Source organism: Dasypus novemcinctus, chromosome 15, assembly GCF_030445035.2.
Source record: "Dasypus novemcinctus isolate mDasNov1 chromosome 15, mDasNov1.1.hap2, whole genome shotgun sequence".
Taxonomy (NCBI): Eukaryota; Metazoa; Chordata; class Mammalia; order Cingulata; family Dasypodidae; genus Dasypus; species Dasypus novemcinctus.
In genome coordinates this window covers 33,512,322-33,534,164 of record NC_080687.1, presented here as the reverse complement: position 1 = coordinate 33,534,164, position 21,843 = coordinate 33,512,322, and the positions used below count along the sequence as shown (strand labels likewise).

At 37.4% G+C, this 21,843-nt stretch overlaps 1 protein-coding gene across 9 annotated transcripts in view; it reads right to left on the bottom strand.

Annotated features, from left to right (window-relative positions):
- NALCN (sodium leak channel, non-selective) overlaps positions 1-21,843 on the bottom strand; it is a 359,283-nt gene that overhangs the window by 217,979 nt on the left and 119,461 nt on the right. For all 9 annotated transcript variants that reach the window (XM_004458403.4, XM_071208219.1, XM_071208218.1 and 6 more), the window contains one exon: positions 16,357-16,443. In XM_004458403.4, coding sequence (XP_004458460.1) covers positions 16,357-16,443 — 87 coding nt within the window. The remainder of the gene's footprint in view (positions 1-16,356; positions 16,444-21,843) is intronic.

The following is a 21,843-nucleotide window of genomic DNA, read 5'->3' as shown; positions in this document are numbered from 1 at the left end:
GTCCTAGTGAAAGGTAAGTCCTTTGGACATTCCTGGGTTAGGAAGGTTTTAAATGGTAAAGCCATTCTAAATTCCAAACTCCCTAAGCCTTTGGATCCCCCATCTACAGTACACTAGGGTATTCTGGCATCTCAACCTCAGGCAATGTTGACAGTCTTTTGGTCCATGTTTTATACTACCTGAGCAAACTGTTAGAGTCCTTTCTAAATCCTCCAGCTACAATACACTTCTTGGCCACATCCAGGAAACAGTGACACAGCAAAACTGCACTCAGCTTCTGGGGTGGACTTGATTCCATCTGACCCATGTGCCAGCTAATCAGAATATATAACATGATAGGTATGCCACTTTAAGAGCCAATCATGTATTCTGATAGTAGTGACATAAAAGCAGCTCTCCTGTAAACAGAGGAGGGGAGAGAACAAAGAAAGCTTAAAGGAACAGGAGCAGAGAGAGAGAAAGCAGAGACAGGTGGAAAAAAGCATGGAATAAACTCAATATGCATAAACTCCCGGCAGCTCCATGTGCCTTTATCTTTGCTAACAGCCCTGACTCCCCCACTCTGACTGAGAGTCCCAGCTTGGACCCCAGCAGCCCATATCAATAAATTTAACCTGATACAAATTTATATTTCGTTCATAATTATCCTATACCCTTAATATCTATTTCCACACACATTGACCCGATTTCTATCTATATAAATTGGAAAACTTAGCAGTTTTTTGTTTTTTGGTTTTTTTGAGTATAGCATACTTCTGAGGCAGGTCAGTATAGGGAATGAGGGAAACTAGTCACAGCTGGGACACAGCAGAGACCATGGCTGTGAGACCCTGTCCAGAAACCCCCTGAGGGAAGGCCACCACTAAGAACAAAGCCAGAAAGACCCTGCCAAGGCCCTGGCCATGAGGTCCCATTTGGAACTCCCCTGGGGTCAAGGTGAAGCTCCAGATACCTCCAAACAGGTCTCCCTTTTGGACCCAGATAACTCCAAACAAAAGGCGTCATCACTGGTCCCCCAAGAGCTAACAGGTGGGGATCAAAGGAAACCAATTACAACAGCAAACAGCTGGGGCTCCTCCTGCAGCATTAGGAAAGGGGAGGAGTAAAGAATGGCTTTAGTAAAGGCAACCCCCAACCCCAGGTGCTCTTCTTTTTACTGGTCTAACTAAATTGGCATGTTCTTAAATTATTTTATGTGACATAGTCAAGAAACTAGAGGAATCCAGCACCTTCCAGCTTCATTATCTCGTGGGTCAAGCTTTGAACTTCACCTTTGGGTGCTTGTTGTGACCTTGGTCTAGTTACAGTTCTGGAAGAAAAGAGAGGTGATGGGGTGGGTCACAAGAAGAATTAGGTGTGTCTTACAAGCCAATTAACTCAGGACATTCCAAAGAAGTTTCATTTGGTGGATCTTCAGGTGGGGATTGGATGGCTGACTCCTTGGGGCCATGCAGGAGTTTGGGTGATTGTCACCTCAGGGCAGGGGGGAAGTCAGGAATCCTTGAGGGATTCAGGAAGTCCAGTGGCTGACTTCTTGGAGCAGACTGGAGTTTGGGTGGTCCTCTCCTCAAGGTCGGAGGAGGATGGGTGGCTGTCTCCTCAGGGCAGAACATTATATGGCAAAGTTCCATTAGAATTTAGGGTTTCAATGTCCCCACTGACATCATCATCAACCCATATGTCTCCATCCCAATCCTCAGGATTCCACTCTTTTTCAATCAATGCCCTGAATTTAACAGCAGATATCCTGCAAGGTTGAGATTTTAGTTTCTGTTGTAATTCTGCTGCTCTCACAATGAGACTCTCGGTCTGGTTTTCAAAGGTCTCAAGTTTGCAGCTGCACAAAACTAGATTTTCTTTCATGGCACATATAGACATTTTCACATCTTTCATGTAGCTCTGCAGTTGCAAATTTGAGGCCTTGAGCTCAGTCCTTTCTTTCGTAACTGTAACTAGCATATTTAGGAAGAGCCAACCAATATCATTGTACCTTTTAACTCCACAAAATTCTAGGTAAGGTGTTAAAAACACCATCACTCAGATCCTTGCCTCTTATAAGCATGGAACTAGTCATATTCAATGGTGATATTTTGCATATCTCTATGGCCAACCCAGGCCATGGACTATCAGTGGCCTCTTGATTATTGGAAACTGACCTTGAATGTCAGTGACCTTGAATGTCATCAGAGTAGAGAGCCAATTGCAAAAATCCCAGAACCAATTAAAAAATCTAATTTTTAAGATTCTGTTTCTCAAGAACCATTCCTGGTACCAACCTGTATTAATCAGGGTTTTCTAGGGAAATAGAATTGACAGGAGATGTTTATAAATAGTATGAAATTTTATAAAATTGTCTCACATGACTGTGGGGATGCACAAGTCTCAATTTTGTAGGGCAGGCTGCAAGCCAGGGACTCCAATGGAGGCCCTCAACAAGTTCCCCAGGAGGCATAGGCTGTCTGAAGCAGAGATGGAAATTCTTTCTCTGCATGCTGAAATAACACTTTTCCTTTTAAGGCCTTCAACTGATTAGATGAGATGTTATTCATTGATGATGACTGTCTCCTCAGTTGATTGTAGATGTAATCAGCCATATATGCAATCACCTCACTGATGACTAAAGTCCATAAATGCCTTTGTATTACAATTATCCCAGTGCTTACTTGACCTAACAATTGGGCACCATTACCTGGCCAAATTGACATATTAGCCTAATCATCACAGAAAGTAATTTCAGATTTTTTTGTGTAAAGCAGATGCTCTCCTGCCTTCTATCAAGCAGTCAAAATGAACGTGACACTGCTCCATATATTTAAGAATGAGAGGCAGCTCTCTTCCACAAGTGTTTGTAAATCAACAGAAAGAATAAGTACAAAGAACGTGTATTTGAAAATTGAAGACAATCCATTCCTTACAGAGGAGTACAAGAGCACCATGGTGTAATGGTAAAAATGGGTGATGATGTGTTTGAACTGAATTCAAGTTTTGACTCTGCACATGATTTACACCTCCCTGAAACTCAGTTTTCTCACATGGGAAATGGGTCTGGTAATATCTACATCTCTATGGTGTAATAAGAATGAAATGAGACTATATAGTGTAGAACAGGGGTTCTTAACCTTTTTTGTTCCACAGATCTCTTTGCCAGTCAGGTGAAAACCATGGACCCCTTACTAAGTCCACATTATACTGTGTATTATTTAATAAAGGTATCACGCCCGCACCAACACGTCCCCACAAGAATAATGTTTTTTTGAATTTTAATCCAAGCTCACAGACCCCTTGTTAAGAACCCCTGGTGTAGAGTCTGGTCCCCAGCAGGCATTCTGCACTCCAAAACCCTAGCCATTGTATTTAAAGCACTCTATGCATTTAAAGGTACTGTATATGTATACCATCTCTGACTGAAGGGGCTTTGGAAGACAGTATGCTCCAACCTGCAGTGTGCTGGAGCTACAATTGTGTGCATCTCTCCCCAACTTCACATTGGCAATGTTCTGTTGTTAACCTGAAATTGGCCATGGTGGGAGTGTTTATGCCATGGAAATTGGCAGATCTGACTAATCAGGACTCCCCCACTTCCATTTGGTTGTTAAACATTTTAAGCATTTACCAGTACAACATTTCCCCACCACCCAGCTAGACAGGCTCCTTTTGGCCCTCCTTAAAGCAGTAATCTGCTGTGAGCTATTTGAAAACTCCTGCTTTAATCATAAATAATGACCCTTGTGGGAAGTTTAGGCCATTTAATGGGCTATTTCAATGCACTAACCTTTGTTATCCTAGGGGGTGACATATAAATATATGCACACATATTCCTGTTACGTTACTTAGAGATTCCTCATGACCCCTAATTTAGATCTGATGTTATAAGGCACACAAAGTCATTTTGGGGCATGGGAGATTGTTATAAAGACTACAGGGACATAACTATCTGTTGAAATTAGGAATATTTAAAATGGAACTTTTTCTATTACCTGTCCAATAAAATTGTCTTTTTTAAACCATAGAGTATTGCGTTTATAAAAGCTTCAATTAAGGACTACATGCATTTTCCAGAGTGCAATTCCATAAGGAATATTAACAATTTAAATTAACTTACAGAACACTACTTAATGTCACATTTCCTCACACTTTGTGTCGATACATTTATGGATTAGTGAGAAAGAGAAGTAAATGAAGACATGTACAAAAACCGTTCAATTAGCTAAACTGTAATTTTAGGATTAAGAACTTAAATCCCCTACATGATTTCATCATTGACAATTGGGGGGAAAAAATCAGAGCGGAAAATGCTAAAATCTTGACTTTTTAACAATAAAGTTTTCACCTGGCTTATTTTGCTGATCATGGATAATAAGAACCAAAGTATTAGTTATTTCCCAATATTTTCTCTCATGTTCCCTGGTGTCTGGAAGAAGAGTGGTGGTGTAAGAGGGAAATTAAAGCACACCAGTGTTACCTTTAGCCCAATGTTCCTATAAGCTTCAGGTCTGAATTCTTACAGTGCTGGGCACATAGTAGATTCAACAATATTTTTTAACATTGCGATCTCCCCCATACCCTGCTTTCTTCTAAGGGAAGTAGTCTCCAGGACACCTTGTCTATACACTTCTCGAACTGTTGTCTCAAATGAGAACAACATTGGTAACTCTCAACAGAGCTGACTGGGCCAACCCCTAAGTTCAAGAAAGGCAGTTTCCTGAGGTGGATTGACTAGGATTCTGATAAGGTGGAGGCCCCAACCTGATGATGAGCTGGGGACCCTCACCTCTCAATTCCAATTTTAGGATGTATTATTACGAGGTATGTAAAAAAGTAGGACACCCAAGTTCATGTTGTCATTTCAAGTAATGTTAATTACTTGCCTCTATCAAGCAACTATACCATTGAGCCTTGGCCACAATAGGACGCGGAGAGATGAAGCTGAGGACTCTGTGTTATCAGCCTCTGGCAGTGAGGGTCACTGGGCGCCCCTTCCTCATTTTCCGTTGAATTCTGAATTACAGCCCAGAAACAGTGAAATGCCTCACAGTTTATGTTTTTCTCACTAGAGTTACACTGACTGTTTAATTACTGGAGAGTCTCTCCAGATTATGACAATAGGTGCTTTCTCAGTCTGACTACCAGTATTGTTGTGAGATTTTCTTTCTCTCTGTTGTTACCGGCATTTTGGAAGATGTTGGAAGGGGTTACAACAGGACTGCTAGCCAGGTAGCACTTAAAATCATGATGGTTTCAAGTTCCTTGAAGACACTTTACTTGACATTCCTGTAGCTAATATTTCTTTATCTAGAACACTTGAAACTTACTTTTATATATTTACTTTTAGTTTTAGTATGAAACTGTCGGGGAGGGTGTAAACAAAAAACTCTTATTTTAAATTCAAGAGAGATACTATACATGCAAAAATGAAATTAAATAACTTTCTTTTTAATATACACTATATATACAAGCAATGTGGACTTCTCATAATATTTGATGAATGCAAAAATCAAAAATAATTTTGGGGCTATATAGTATGAAGTAGAAAATTCATTTTGATATATTCAAAGTATTTAGGAAAGACAGAAAAACAAATTTAAAGTATTGAACTGTGAGAAATACACCACGTGGCTGAAGTTTTTGATTAGGTTCAAACCTGTCATCAGCCTTAAAACATGTAAGAAGTCATGCTGCTCCTCTAAACCCTTCTATTGCAGTAATTGTGTTGAACACTGAGAAAATACATGGTAATTTCAAACCCTGGCTTAAGGTTCTAAAGAAGGTTGCATATTTAACCCCAGAAATCAAGGCTTGCAAGAAAAACAACTTATCTTAATTTTTTCCAAAGATGACAATGCAACAAATCTGTGATGGAAATTTGTCTCCAAAAAAAATAATGTGAATCCTGACATAGGTTAGTAAATGTCTCCTGATTGACATGATTACAAACATGAGAGAGTACACAGGACTTACTCAAACTGGAAAACGAAAATATAAAATGATATAAGAATCTAGTTCAAGATAGTCTGAAATACAACTAATTTGAAAAAGTTCTGAATATTTCTTTCTTCCAATAGGTTCAAAAATCAAAGAAGCAAAACCATTTAATCATCAATAAGACAGATAAATAATAAATAAACAGCACTGATAATTTGATCTTATTTTCACTATAAAATATCTAGTATTCTGTTGACTATTCTGAATACAGGCATTATACATGCAAAAATATCCAAGTGAATGGATTATATTTTCTTCAGACCCATTAATGGCACTACAGTAGGAATGAATTTCAAAGTCCAGTTTATAAAACTGAATATTAGAACTGAAGATTTATGCCATTGACCCCTCTTTTTAGTTGATTTGGCCATACCTGGCTTCACACTGCAATGGGTCTTTTTCAAATAGCCTTTTAGTTTATCTTCTTACACCTGTTTTGTGTTGTTTTATCTTCAGTTATTTTCTGTTTCCTGTTTTATTTCTCACCCCAGGTAACTATAAAATAATTATTTTTAAATTCTCTTTCCCCCAAACTTCTCCTCCAGGCCAGTTTTGTGTTATGTTCTGCTGATGGAAACTGAAAATGAGTGTATGTGTTCGTGCGTGTGTGTTTGGGAGAGGGGTTATTTGGTAACTGCAAAAAAGGGAGAGTAAGAATTTGTGCCTGCTTCTGTGTGAGACTATGTATTTCTGCACAGGAAAGCATATATAAGGTGTACAGCAAATATTTGCTGATCCTGTGTGTGTGAAATGATTTGTAAATAGAACCTATGAAGAAGTTATTGTTAAGCTGTGCCCAAACTGAATAAGGGTGGGCTTTGATCCAATATGGTTAAAGTCCTTATAAGCAAAGGAAATTGGACACAAAAAGAGAAGCCACAGGGAGTAGCCCGAACATGGAAGTCAACAGAACCTGGAAGAGAAAGGAGAAGACACTTTCCCATGTGATGGAAAGCCAAGGAACCCCAAAGATTGCTGGCCAGCTGGAAGATACCATCAGGAGGAAGCCTCTGAAAATGTGCGCCTCTGAAAATGTGAGCCAATAAATTCCTGTTGTTAAGCCAACTCATTGTATGGTATTTGTTTTAGCAACTGGGAACTAAAACATAGGTGATAACATCCCCATTTTTTCAGATAAGAAACTGAGACTCAGAGATTTGAAACAAATTGTGCCAAGTTCCACTCTGCCAGTCTTAGCTGTACCACATAGTCTTCTAACACTGGTCTGTAAGCAGAGAAGGTTAGTTCATTGATGGAACCCACATTTTCATGTGCTAATTCAGTTTTAGCAAGTTTGTGGAAAGGTTCATTAAGCAGACAGACATTATAAGAATTGATGAGGATGTTACTTTATCACTTGAAGCAAACATATCACATAGTTCACCTCCCCCCAGGCTTCACCTTCAACAGAAATTTTTAATCTTCACGTTCAACAGAAATTTTCTCAAAGAACATTAAAACACCACAGTAATAATTTTGCAACAATTCGACCTCCTTATAGTAAGAGCCTATGACCTCTTTTCTTTAAAGGAGAAGGCAAACAATGGGGAGACACCAGAGAGAAATTGAGCTCTAGTGTGTCAGGTCTTAGGCATGCTTTCATTTTCTTGTCAGTGACTTTCTTCAAGATAATAGATCACTGGGTATGTGTTGGAAGATGGCTCAAAACTGCGCTGTCAAATTGTCAAGGGATGAAAACTTGGGGCAGAATGTCTTGTCACAGCAGCAGTTAAGGAATGAGGTTCTAATTTAATAGAATTCTACTGATCACACATTAGGGTGACCCTTTCGCTCAACTGTTGCTTATGTTAAAATAAAGCCTAACAAAAAAGCTAAGTACCTGGTTTGCTTGATGTAAATAGTCCATTCTAATTTTTTACCTTTCTGAGATGACTTATATTTAAGGATACATGCAAGAAACTTTCTAGATAGTTTGAGCAATACCACACAAGAGAATCACAGCATCGCCAGAAAATGGGAGAGGTAGAAAAATGGGTATTCATGTGTCAAGCATTAATATTTTGGGTTTTTCTATCTATCAAATATTTTAATGTCTTCTCAGCCAGGGGCAATATGTCTTCTAGAAATGCACAGAAATTCTGAAAATCAAAAAGAAAACTCAACAGGATTCAACAGGACAAAATATGTGAAGAAGAACTCCACAGGAGAGACGATGTGAGTGACCCACGAATATATGAAAAATATGTTCCACATCTGTAGGTCATAATCAGGGAGATGCAACTTTAACATTATGAGAAGCTATTTCACACCCACCATGTGTTAAACAAGTAGACATGATAACATCAAGCATGAGCAAGGATATGAAACAATGAAAAGTCATGAGTTACCAGTAGGAGTAAAAAGTGGCACTCTCATTTTGGGAGCCACTTGGCCATATCTCATAAAGTTTGTGTTCAACTCATCAATTGCTCTTGAAGCTACAACCCTAGAATAATGCTCACATACATGCAAAAAAAGGTAATGTGGAAGAAGGGCCTTAGTAGAATTCTTTGCAATAGAAAAACAACTGTCAATTAACAGGAAGATAAAGAAATAAATGCATAAATAAATAGTGGTATATTCATATAGTAGAATAGTATACAGCTATGAAAATGAAGTGGTTAAAAATATGAGGTTGACTGCCTGTGATGAAATTACCAATCTTTAAACTATTAATAGCTAAGTGATTTCATCATGATTCTTAACCTCTCAATGCCTCAACTTCATTAATCATAAAAGAGAGATGTAATGGCACCAAAATTCTTATCACTGTTGTGAGCATTAAATAATTTCATACATATAAAACACATTTTACCTGACACATAGTAAGTGGTTAATACATGTTAGCTATTATTTCTTACTTTGAATAGTGGGCACATAGGTATACTTTATTCTGTGTTTCTAAATTATTTCCTTGTTTTTTAAAGGAGAAATGTAAGGAAATGTTCTATATTTATATTGTCCAATGGCCCCAATTTACAACTTCTTCATTTTAAATGCATCTACACTGAGTGGTGTTTCTCTCAAGTATCTTACATGGGGTGATTTGATTTCAGGTTAGAATATAATAGTCTATTTGGTCCAAAATAATACACTTCTCAAGTGCTGGAAGACAAACAACAACAACAACAACAACAAGGAAAACCATCCATGAATTTTAACTAGTCAGCTTCCCATTACTCAATATGATCAGAGCTACATCCCTTCTCTACCCTTCTACATACTTCGTGAAGCTAATGGGGGTGGTTGAGTAGTGGTCGAGCAGACAGACACTTGGCAAAGTTCCCGGGGGTGGGGGGGAGGTGTTACTTTTTGTTTGTGCTGTAGGGAGACCATTAGTATACTTTGCTTAAGCGGACCTGCTGCATCCATGTCAGTTCCCATGACCTACTGCTTCTGACCAATGTTTCAGGTTTGGTGGCTTACTAGGTAACTGTGTTTTCTCGCAGCTTCAACTTCACCTTGGGAATTTTCTGCTGAGTCTTTTTAAGGCCCTTGAATATGTGGTCACCAAACTCAGTAACAATAGCCGTATTTGGGCAGTATGCAAGAAACAGAAAAAAGCAGTTTTCGGAGATAAAAAAGTAAAAGTAGATGAAAAGAGAGAAACAAAGATAAGAAATAATGTGGCATAAACAGAGAGTAAGAGAAAATCAAATAAAGCTTAGTCAGCTAGCAGGTCTGATTACATGTGCAATAAATGCCTTCTTTAAACTCATGGCATGTTCCTATAACCAAATTCTTCCTGATTAGGTTGTAAGTACTCAATTCTCACCAACCCACAAAGGAGGCAAAGCCATACAGAACTCACCCCAGGCCATCCTGTTATTAAGTTGCATAGCAGAAATAGGTCTATCTTAAGAGCCTATTCTCTAAGTGGCTAAAACAGTGTGGTTTGTTCTCTATCACCAAAGAGGCTGTAATGTGTATTTCTTCACAGAATGAAGATAAGGGTGTCTGTAGCAATAAGGAGAACATATTAACATATTAAGAAACATATTGGAGGCAGTGATAACAAAAAAGGAAAGGAAACCACCTATGGGGTAGGCTGATCCATGTTCCCCAGGTTCTGACTTTTCACTGCCAACATCCTGTCCCCATAGCATGGCAGGCTAAAAATCAGAAAGGGGTGGTATCTTAGTCAATGATCATATCAGGAGTACATAAAGTACCTGAAGGATAAAGAAATAGAAAGACATTCCAAGCAGGACGGGACTTAGCTAGGACATTCATTTATTTGTCCTTAACTTAGGAATGCATTTATTAGGACTTAACATAAATTTAACAGTGCTAAGTTTCTTATTAAACAGGACACTGCCTTCATTAATAACTGGATAAATATGAAAGATGTCCTCGAAAAATTAACATAATTAACACTAAGTTAATTAACTAAAACTTTCAAAAAGTGTCTTCGGAGAGAGCTCACCACATATAACCTGCCAGGCCAACATTACTACCCTGTTTGTCCTCCTACAACTCTGAATTTGTGGTTTTGCAATGAAATTTAATAGTATATGTATTTTCATTTACTATTAAAATAAAATGACCGCCCCAAAGGCACTGGATTGAATTTTCCCCCTGCTTGTCTGCTTATGGCTCCCATTATTATTACAGTTGTAATTATATTTTGTGTCTCAGAACACAAAACAAAATTTGTAGAGCTTCAATATTCAGGTCAAAGTTTTTTCTCTATAAATGGCAGGCCTAGTTTTTTCTCTACAAATGGCAGTATAGGGCCTATTATTATGTAGAAGGGTAAGAAGGCCTCTGGGTGCTGATTAATTTGCATACCTCCATAATCAGTATATGTAAAGAGGGAGCAGAAATGTCACAATCATTAAAATATTTGAGCAAAGGTATTAAATAAAATGTGTATGAGTACATGTGGAAATGTAGGGATCCAGAACATATGAAATCCTAATAGATTTATTCCTGCAACTATATATATACAAACATACATATATATGTAAAATTTATATATACTATTTAATGCTTAGTATATTGAGATGAAAATAATAAGTGATTTCACATCAAATACCACAATATCACACAAGCATCAGTCATACCTTGTATTTAGCTTAACAGTTGTGGGGAAAATTAAACCGTATCAATCAATCTTACTTAATTAAATTGCTTACTTATTGTTAGTGGGGAAGAGAGAGATTCATTTCAATAAACTAGACAAGGATGCAGAAAGAAGAAAAGAAAACAAAAAGTATAAGACATAGTACCAGTGAAGAGAGTGAGAGAATCCAAAGCAATTTAGCCTAAAACAAGGGCAGAGAGGATTTTAAAATGCCCTTAATTTGTAAGTTAATTTGAGCCAGTCTCTTTTTATGATAAGTTATGATTTTAAAGTTTTGAAGTTTTGAAAAAAATATATATGGAGGGAATATCTGGAATAATTAAACATTTATGTACTAATTATTACTATTTTTCTTTGTGATCTAAAGTCACATTTCTACAACTTAGATCATCAGTCACCTACACAAAAACCTTCTGAGACCCAGCAGGTAAGATAAATGAGAAAAGTGGATCCAGAGTCCAGTATTAACACATAGGGTAGTCTTTACTTCTGCAAAGAAACTCATTTCTCTCTCTTTTTTCTTTAACATGGGGTGTTTTAAAAATATCTATCTTCTATATGTCTGCCTATCTACCTATTATCTACTTTATTTTTTTTTTTAAGATTTATTTTTTTTTTATTTCTCTCCCTTTCACCATGTCCATTCTCTGTGTGTTGTTCTGTGTCCACCTGCATTCTTGTCAGCAGCACTGGGAATCTGTGTCTCTTTTTGTTGCGCCATCTTGCTGCAGCTCTCCTTGTGTGCAGCACCATTCCTGGGCAGGCTCCACTTTTCTCATGCGGGGTGGCTCTCCTTGCAGGGCGCACTCCTTGCACATGGGGCACCCCAACATGGGGGACATCCTTGTGTGGCACGGCACTCCTTGCATGCGCCATCTCTGCATGTGGGCCGGCTCACCACACAGGTCAGGAGGCCCTGGGTTTGAACCTTGGACCTCCCATGTGGTAGGCAGACACTCTATCCATGGAGCCAAATCCACTTTCCTACTTTATATTTATTATTTTCCTACCATTGTAGAATCATGGATATAGAAAAATCCTTTTCTAGTTTAAGAATAATAATGGGTGAATCCATAGATAGATGAAACACCCATTTCAGTGCTGTGCAAACAATATGGAGGTTGGGAGAAGGAGGCAAAACTAGGAGTTTATGTCCAGGCTAATGTGAACAGCCACCACCCTATTCCAGCTGCTTGCAAGCATGAGGAAATGTGAGCCTGGTATTGCCAGAGATTCCTGTTTTACAAGAGGAGTAGGAAATGTAGTTTTCATGTAAAGTCTTCTGGTTTTATTTTTTTAAACTTTGGGTCAAATTTAAAAATATCTACCCTTAAGGACCAAGCCAACAAGCCCTAAAAGTCTAATGGGATTTCTGGGCCATCAATTTGCCATTCCTCAGAGCTTGTCAATATCTGAATTTCCTAATTTATTTCAACAAATGCAAAATTACAAACAATTTCATTACCAATGCTCAAATTTTCATTCCAATGAATTCTACCTTTTTTCTTAAGATATAAGTGGTTTTGATGTGGGCTATGGGTGGGAGGCTCTTTGTCTCTTCAGAGATAACCTTAACCTAAGCTGTCTGTCCTGACTTGTGGGTGTGGGATGGTGAGAGGCTGCAGTCCTGCCCTTGGTGACCATGGCAACGACTCCAGTCCCAGGAAACAGTTTAACAATGCAAAGTCTATAAACTTTAAATATTCAGGGAAAATGCAAACCAAATTTACTAAAAGCTTATCTAAAATGTATGAAGTCCATGCTAAAAGCTTACCTAGGATGTGGACGATAAATGCCAATTCAAGCCTAATGAGCACTTAAACAAAGAATAATTTGACCCTTCCTCTCTGTATAAAAGGAACTCAAAATTCTTGTTCAGGGCTCAGGTTTGAAACAGAAAGTTCCTGAGTCCGGCCGGCCGTCAATAAATCATTTTTCCTTCTCAAAATCATTCTTGAGTCCTGGCCTTTCTATACGCAAATAATTGCACCTCTCTCAACTTCTACAACAGTTTCAGTTCTTTTCAAACATGTTATTCCTAAAGAAAACTCATATTTCTAAACCTATATCTATTTATTTCACATGTTGAAGAAGATAAAAAGAATTCTGAGAGGTGAAATATAACAGAAGTCAGAGTTACATCCTGTGAAGGCTCTATCACCATGTTTTAGAAGAGATGCACTTGGAAAATTATCCAAAGCCATGCAAGAGTTGAAAATGTTGTCTATAAACAAACTCCAAATGTATGGCTTGTTTCATAACCCAAGGACATGCACATAGGAATATACGCTTTTATAGACAAAGGTGCTATTACCACAATCCACTCTATTTTTAGCTCCTGGAGTCAAGACCAAGATGACAAATAGAACAGCTTCTAAATGAGAAGTCAAACAACTATTTTCACAAGCCAAGAAGGTGCTGAATTGTCTTTCACTTGGTTATTCTCTCATTTAATAAACACAATTTTTGAGCATCTTCCAAGATAAGGCACAGTTTTAAGACGTGACCAAGTCTGGTATGGTCCCTATTGTCAGAAATGTCCCTTTAGTTTGAGAAGCAGACTTGAAAAACTAATTATACCATAAACTATTTAATTAAAATGATACAATAAACACAGAAGAAAAGTATAGGATGACATGGAAACATATAATAGGGGAACCTGACCTATTTGAGGACAAGGATGATTTCTTTAAGGAACTGACATTTGAGATGAGTTTTCAAGGATGAGTGGTAGAGAAGAGTTTTCTAGGAAGAGAAAATTGCTTGTGAAAATGACCATGTCTCCTTGGGACAAAAATGTGTGTGTGTGTATGTGTGTGTTTAATGACATATATAATGTATAAATATAGAAGCAAAAGGTATGGAAGAATTGGCTCTTAACATTAACGGCAGTTACCTGTGGGAAGGGTAATGAGGGGGGATAAAATGGAAGAGGGGTGAAAGCAAACTTTTATTTCTAAAGTTTCAAATTTTTTATGAGAACATACCCACATTTTTCTTGTTTTAAAAATGAAAAGAAGTTGTACATGCCACTGTTTGTCCTTGGTGGAGAGAGATCATTAAACACCAAGACAGCAAGTGGATGGTTTCAGATGAAAAGTTTAGTTACATAGTTTTAAAGAACCTTAATGGTTCATGAAAAAGGGAGTAATTCAACACCATTTTATCTTAAATTTTTTTCTTTACTTAATTCTTTTCTATTATGCTTTTTTCTACCTTTTGCTCAGGCATGGAAATGTTCTCTCTCTGTGTTTAGTCTGTCCACTACAAACAGACTACCTCCTGGCCACCCCACTTTTTATACTCTTTCAAATTGGTTCCTCCTGGAAAGCTTCATTTAGGATCAAACATGTGATCCTGAGCTGAATGGAACTTCTTTCTAAGACTGAATTGCCTGACTTCTTAAGGCATCTATTAACAAGCATTTAATGAGGGGCTGTGCTTATCTCATTCGGGACTCTTACAGCACTCCGTATCCTATCACAGCACATAGTAGGTATGCAGTAAGCAACAGTTGAGTGAATTAATGGATAATGTAAGACAAGTGCTTTTTAGGTAAGCAGCTACTGTTATAATTGTTATTACTACTGGTAATAGAAGTAATTGTATTGGGAAGCGGACCTGGCCCAGTGGTTAGGGCGTCCGTCTACCACATGGGAGGTCAACAGTTCAAACCCCGGCCCTCCTTGATCCGTGTGGAGCTGGCCCATGCGCAGTGCTGATGCGCGCAAGGAGTGCCATGCCACGCAGGGGTATCCCCTGCGTAGAGGAGCCCCATGCGCAAGGAGTGCGCCCCATAAGGAGAGCCGCCCAGCGCGAAAGAAAGTGCAGCCTGCCCAGGAATGGTACCACACACACGGGGAGCTGACACACAAGAAGATGCAACAAAAAGAAACACAGATTCCTGTGCCGCTGACAACAACAGAAGCGGACAAAGAAGAACACACAGCAAATAGACACAGAGAACAGACAACCAGGTGGGGGTTGGGGGGGAAGAGGACATAAATAAATAAATAAATAAATAAATAAATCTTAAAAAAAATAAGAAGTAATTGTATTGCTATTATTTGTAGCATTGAAACTACTAGATATAGGAAGGAAGGGGAACCACAAAACAAAACTTAATACTAAAAATATTAAGTATAAACTATTTATTTTTCCTCCTCTATCCTTTCAGCTGGTAGAAACAAATAACCCTACAATGAAATGGCCCTATAAATGTTGTTCACAGTCATGACACAGAGTAAAACATTTGTTTCCCACATATCAATCCTTGAAATATTAAGGCCCTGCCTCCAGGACCCCAAAGAAAGAAAGGAGTTATGTTCTTATCCCAAAGCAGAATGCAAAATACTTCCCTAAAGTATGGGAGGGGGGATATAGAAAACCATAAAAATCCCCCTCAGAGAAGAGGATTTGTAACAAAATAAAAGAGTGAAGGAAATAAAATTCCCCAGAAGGAAGAATTCATTCTGTTTCCCTAAGTGGGACTACTTGACTTTTCATTCTTAAAGAGGAGGGGGAATGGAAAGAAAGAAAATGCTATGGAATGTTCGGGAGGCTGCTCTTGTTAAGCTGAAGTTGTTTAGAATAAGTTACAATATTTGGGGCATGGAGTGAGGAACACAGTAAGAGAAGACGCCAGCTGGGCCCACTGAAAAGGCAATAAAGGTGTTTATTGGGCCTCGTGAAGAGCTTAGAGTAGATGACAAGTCCAGAAAGTTCACAGACCAGAGACGACATTTCCTATCTTCTAATCACCGTGAGAATCTTTCCAGAACTCCTGGGCTCCATGTGCCCAACCATCAACTAGGGTTTGCTACAGGTACTCTGAGGAAGCATCTCTCTAGCACATTGCTCTGACAGCTTGCAAATGCAAAGCAACAGACCACGTATCAGCAAATGTTTTCTTCCTGGGTTCCTGGTGAGGTATTAAATTAAACCAACTATGAACAATTCCCCCCCGTCCCCCAATAAACAATTCAACCTTTGGAGAAGAAGAGTCTGAAAAGATTAAGTCCGACAACAAATTCTTGTGCTCATCCAACCCTAATGGAATTTTGCTAGTACCTCTGTGCATTCATTCATCAGAAACTTACCAAATCCCTGCTGAGTGTCTGAAAAAGTACTAGGACCTGGGATTGTAAAATGGAATGAAACACTGTCCCTAATTTCAGAACCATAAATCTGGGCAAATCCCGAAGCTTGGGGAACTCTGGATTTCCTTGTATAAAATAAAAAGCAAAAACCCTTTGCTGGGAGATTTTTAAAATAGCATTGTACTGCACCTGGAGGCAGGCTGGAGCACGTCCCTGGGGCTTGTTGACATCCACGGCTACAAGCTGCCATCCGCCGGCAGCATCTTCATGAAACATCTTCAAGACAAAGAGAGAGAGGAGTCAGAGGCACTTAGTATTTAACACTGAGAACTCTAACTTTTCGCCTTCAGCTTTTCATATTTTTTTGTTATCAAATTGCATTTTCTTCTGTATTTTTATTTAGAACATGAATCCTTTCAATCATGTTCATTTTAACCCTCAAAACTTGAGTCAATAAATTGACAATAATGAGAATAATGACAATAGATTTCATTTATTGCACATTTACTGTGTGTCAGGCACTTGTGCCTTGCATATGCTTGGTGGATAATTGCTCAAACATTCTTTTCCATAAGACTCTGAAGTACTTTATTTCTGTTAAGTAGATTATTTTTTATTATGTCTCAGAGAAAATGATAATTAGAATTCCAAAGCATTGTATCTAGTATGCTTTCTCCATAGATGTCAATATTTATTTGTCTTTGTTTTCTCCTTGTGGAGTGAATTTAAAAATATTCATAGGATAAATAAAATAAGTGTAGATGTGACACAGAGAAAGAGACTGGTGTTATTTTAATGGTAGGAGAATGGCATATCACTTAAAAGATATTGGGATGTTATTTTAACTAGGTTGCAATTAATCTGCTCAGCAGAAATTTTATATACATGGTTATGAAGGGAACAAGTAGTTTCTTTTGACTTACAAGACATAGGTGATGAAATTCAGAGTACTACAGGCTTTCCAAAATCTGAAATTCTTTGAATTAGATGTCTAGTTATGATCTTACTGCATATTCTCTTACTTTAAAAAAGTTAGCCAATATTTCACCTGGTGGGAAGATTTATATCCCACTTATAAATATTGTGCCACTAATATATCTTCTTTCCACTTTCTTAGGGGTATGTGTAGATGGATGAAATTGGTAGTGGGATAGGGTAGAATTTAGGATTTTAATTTTTCTAAGTAAATATGATAACTACAAGCAGTCACTGTTTTTGTTTCTGTCCAAGGACACTGTTTCATACACATAAATATTTTCTTTGCCACTCTTATTTATATCCTTGTATTAATCTGATGCTGAGTTCAAAAGGGTAATGTTGATGGAACCATAAGATTACACAGAGATTCCATTATCTGAGATTTATAATTGCAACTTTAAACTCCCCCAAATAGAAGTAGGAGATCATTTGCAGAAAGAAAACTTTCTTCTATAAAATAAGTGAGGTAGAGACAGAGGAATGCCAAAGTTTATATGTGTGTGCATATACGTATAAATGTGTGTGTGTGTGCATGTATATATATATAGAGAGAGAGAAGGAGAGAGAGAGAGAGAGAGAGAAATCAGGTGCACATTTACACAAAGCTTCTGAGACCTAAGATGCCAAATACAAATTATTTTTCTCCTCTGTTCATTTACAGGATTCTTATACCTTTTAGAATGAATTTTAAAAGGTACTCTTGGTGGGAAGAATCAAGTACAGCCCATCCTTCATGAATAGGCTGTCTGAGAACACATATATTGGTTGAAACACAAACCTTTTAAAGTTCCTTTTTAAGTTCCTGTCAAAATGCTAGAATGCTCCTTTTAAGGACAAAAGACAAAATCAATCTTGTCAGTCACCAGCTTAAAAACTCTCTGTTGATGTATCGTATATTCTCTTATCATGGCACAAAAGATCCCTGGGCCATATATTTGCTTTGATCAGTAGCAGGCTAATTTTCTCTGTTAAATTATTTTTTCCAGTAGACCAAAATGAAATGTATCAATGTAACTGTCAGTAAAAGTGTGCTGTCAAAGTCACTTCTTTGTATGAAGTGAAAGTAATGCAGCCATGCTCAATTTCTCTTTAGTCCTCTGAATCATAAAGCAATGTTTAGATTGGCTAATAGAGCAGTAGATCTGTGAGGTAGACACTGGGTGAATCCACGTGTCCACAGAGGCTCAAGGACTTAAGGAAGTGTGTCAGGGACTGCAGTTGTCTCTCTGTATCTCTCCTGCTGCCTTCCATAGAAAGAGAATTTTTACTGAGACACCAGACTACCAGGAATAAAGACTAATTTTTGTTCTCTTTGAAGCTCAGATTGGTCATGCAACTACATACCAGCTTATAAGATCAAAGCAGAAGCTTTTCCTTTTTCCCTACTTTTCTCCTTCCTGCTCTCTGCAATATTACAACTTTATCAGCCATCCTTCTTTCTTTCTTTATTGGAAAAGTTGTGGATTTACAAAGCAATCATGCATAAAATACAAGATTCCCATATACTACCCTATTATTAACACCTTGCCTTAGTATGGAACATGTGTTAAAACTGATGACAGCACATTTTTATAATGTGCTATTACCTATATTCCATACCTTGATTTAGGGTTCACTGTTTGTGTAATGTAGTTCCATGGACTTAACAAAAATTTTATTCTGTTACTATATATACAATCTAATATTTCCCCTTTTAATCACATTATATATATATATATATATATATATTTCAGTGCTTGTAATTGTGTTCACAATGTTGTGCTACCTTCACCACCATCACCAAAACATTTCCATTGTTCCAAATAGGAACACTGTACACTTTAAGCCTTAACTTCCCGTTCCCTATCCCCGCTTCATCCCCTGGTAACCTATTGTCTAGATTCTGACTCTATGGGCTTGCTTGGTCTAATTATTTCAAATCAGAGAGAGCATACAGTATTTGTCCTTTTTTGTTTGGCTCGATTCGTACAGCAGCCATCTGAGAGCGCAAAGTGACTTTGGGATTGGAAGTTGTGCAAGGTGGAGCAAAAAGATGGAAGGAATCCAGATCCAATCCGTAGCAACAAAGACCCACCATACCAATGCCAAATCCAACTTTACATGACAGAGAAAGGAATTCCGTATTACTGGAGTCACTTATTTGGGGCTTTTTGCTCTTTGCAGCTGATCCAAATTTAATTAACATAGGTGGTTTCAGCTTGGATGTTTAATGATATCGTTCATTTTAAAGACATAACTTTTCCCTCTTGTTATATAATCAATCCTTGTCTACTGTTAAACATTTAGGAATGTAGATGAGGCAAAATCTTAAACCCCACCCCCGGAAACAAAATTAATTAATATTTTAGAGCGAACCTTACAGATAGTCTATGCACACATACACACAATACGAGATTCCTTTTTGTACTAATATGTTATCAACATATATTCATGTCAAAAATATAAAGTTCAGTCACAAATTCAATGGTCCCTTTATTACAACTTCATAATTTATTAGAAATTCATATTGTTTCCAATTTTTACTAATGTAAAAATGCATCCATATACATCCTTGAATGTTCATCTTTGAAAATTGTCCAATTTTTTTCTTAGGATAAATTCCTGGAATTTAAATACATACATATACATTAAGGTTTCTGATACATATACTACCAAACTGTTTCCTAGAAAAGGTGTTCTATTTTACACTCTGAGTAATAATATATGAGAGTGCCTCTTATTCCACTTTTGAGCCAAAACGAATTTTTTAAAGTGAAGAGGCCAGAACCAAGGTAGCACATTGATGGCAGGGCTTGTGACTGCTAAATTATGTGGAAATGTCATCTCACTGTAAGTAACACTGGAGACTCCTCAATTAGAGTGACCTGGGTTTGAATACCAGTTATGTAATATTGGGTAAGAAAATTGACTTCCTAAGTTTGTTATTTTATTTAATTTACAAAGAAGAGACAATACCAGTATATAGTTCCAATACTATCCTGAAGATGAAATAAGACTGCTAATACAGATGTTAGCCCGGTCTTTACCATAGTGCTTAATTATGTTAACAGTTTTCCTGAAATGCTATGAATTAGTCTAAGACTACTAGTAACAATACAAATGAAATATCATGAGCACTCTCCTCTGAGTACAATTATTTGGAAACCCCTGGAGATTAAAGTATTGAAGAGTATCCCAGGTTTACCTGTTGGCAACTGCTAGGGTTTTATAGAGGATCAATTGGTTTTCAAAGCAGCTAAGAATGTTTTGGGGATTGTTCCATTGTAGACTAAACATCATCATTAACAATAACAACTGGTTATCTAATGGGAGGTAGTAGAAGAAAGAATCTTGGTAATAGGGGCATCACTAGCCACTGAAAATTCCAAACCCAAGAGAAAAATGCCAAATATATATGTTATATAATGCAAAGAAAGTTCCAAAATTTATTTTCAAGATTTTTATACTCTTGGGGCTCTTTCAAAATCTGTGATGTAATAGTTTTTATGAAACAAAATAATGATAGTGGACACTAGGTTTAATTTCATTATTAAATAATATATTCAATGATTCATGCTCACAAAAATTAATTCTCATATATGACTTTCAAAGATTAATATATTTCCCATTACTATGTTTTCTTATTAGAAGGCACTCACCATTGTATCTTGTTAGAATGGCCCTTCCCAGGAACTGCATTTATTGAAGGCTTCCTCATATATTATATTGATAAATATTAATGTGGAAATGAAGAGTCTTAGAGTGAAATAAAATTTAAATTTTTACTGTAGTACTGTCTTTGAACATTAAGTTGCATATAGTCTTGGTTAAAGGTGAAATTCTTTCCATTCTTAAGTATCATTTCATTTATGCCTTTCTGATTTTTAATCCAACACTGCACATTTATACCAAGATTGCTTTAATTATTCTATTAATAGGAATCCATATCCTAGGAATGTTGATGATACCCCTACATCAACTCTACCCTCCTCAGTCTTCTATCTCAATTAGGGGATACTAATTCAGGAAACATACACCAGCAAGAGTGCTTATGAAAGATAAGAACACATGAGAAATTATTATATTTGATACAATCAAAATATTTATTTACCATGAACCTCACATGACCCTATTGGATCATGATTCATACATGAAAGTTAAGTACATATTGATTGCCAGACGCCTGCTTCATCAGTATATGAAGCAGAAAATCCTGCTTGCTGGGTCCTAAAATTTAGTATTTCTTTTAGCCCTATTCCAGGCAAAGTGAAATAAGCTTATGGCTACCATGAATCAGTCTAGCGCAGGCAACAGGTATCTTAAGTGAGGCATCTAAAGAATGGGAGTAGAGGTCTGGACTAGAGAAATGCTATGCTTGCGACATTTTCTTCCAGCACATCTGCATATACCAGAATCCAGTGCTGGAGCAATATCCCCTAAAAAACTGTGTCATGAGTAATCCCATCATAGATAGACACAAAGGATCATTATATCATGGATGTGTGAATCTCTTGCAGTTCAACCCAACATGTCACCGAGCATGCGGCAACAGTTATCACATCTAGCAATTACGCAGATATAAAAGGCACCGTCCCCATCAGTGAGTGTTCACAGACTCATGATTACTAATTTGAAATTTTCTGCATCATTTCCTTTATTTTCCCATTACATGTTTCATTATCATCTCCCTAAGACCTTTGACATTAATTTTTTTATAAT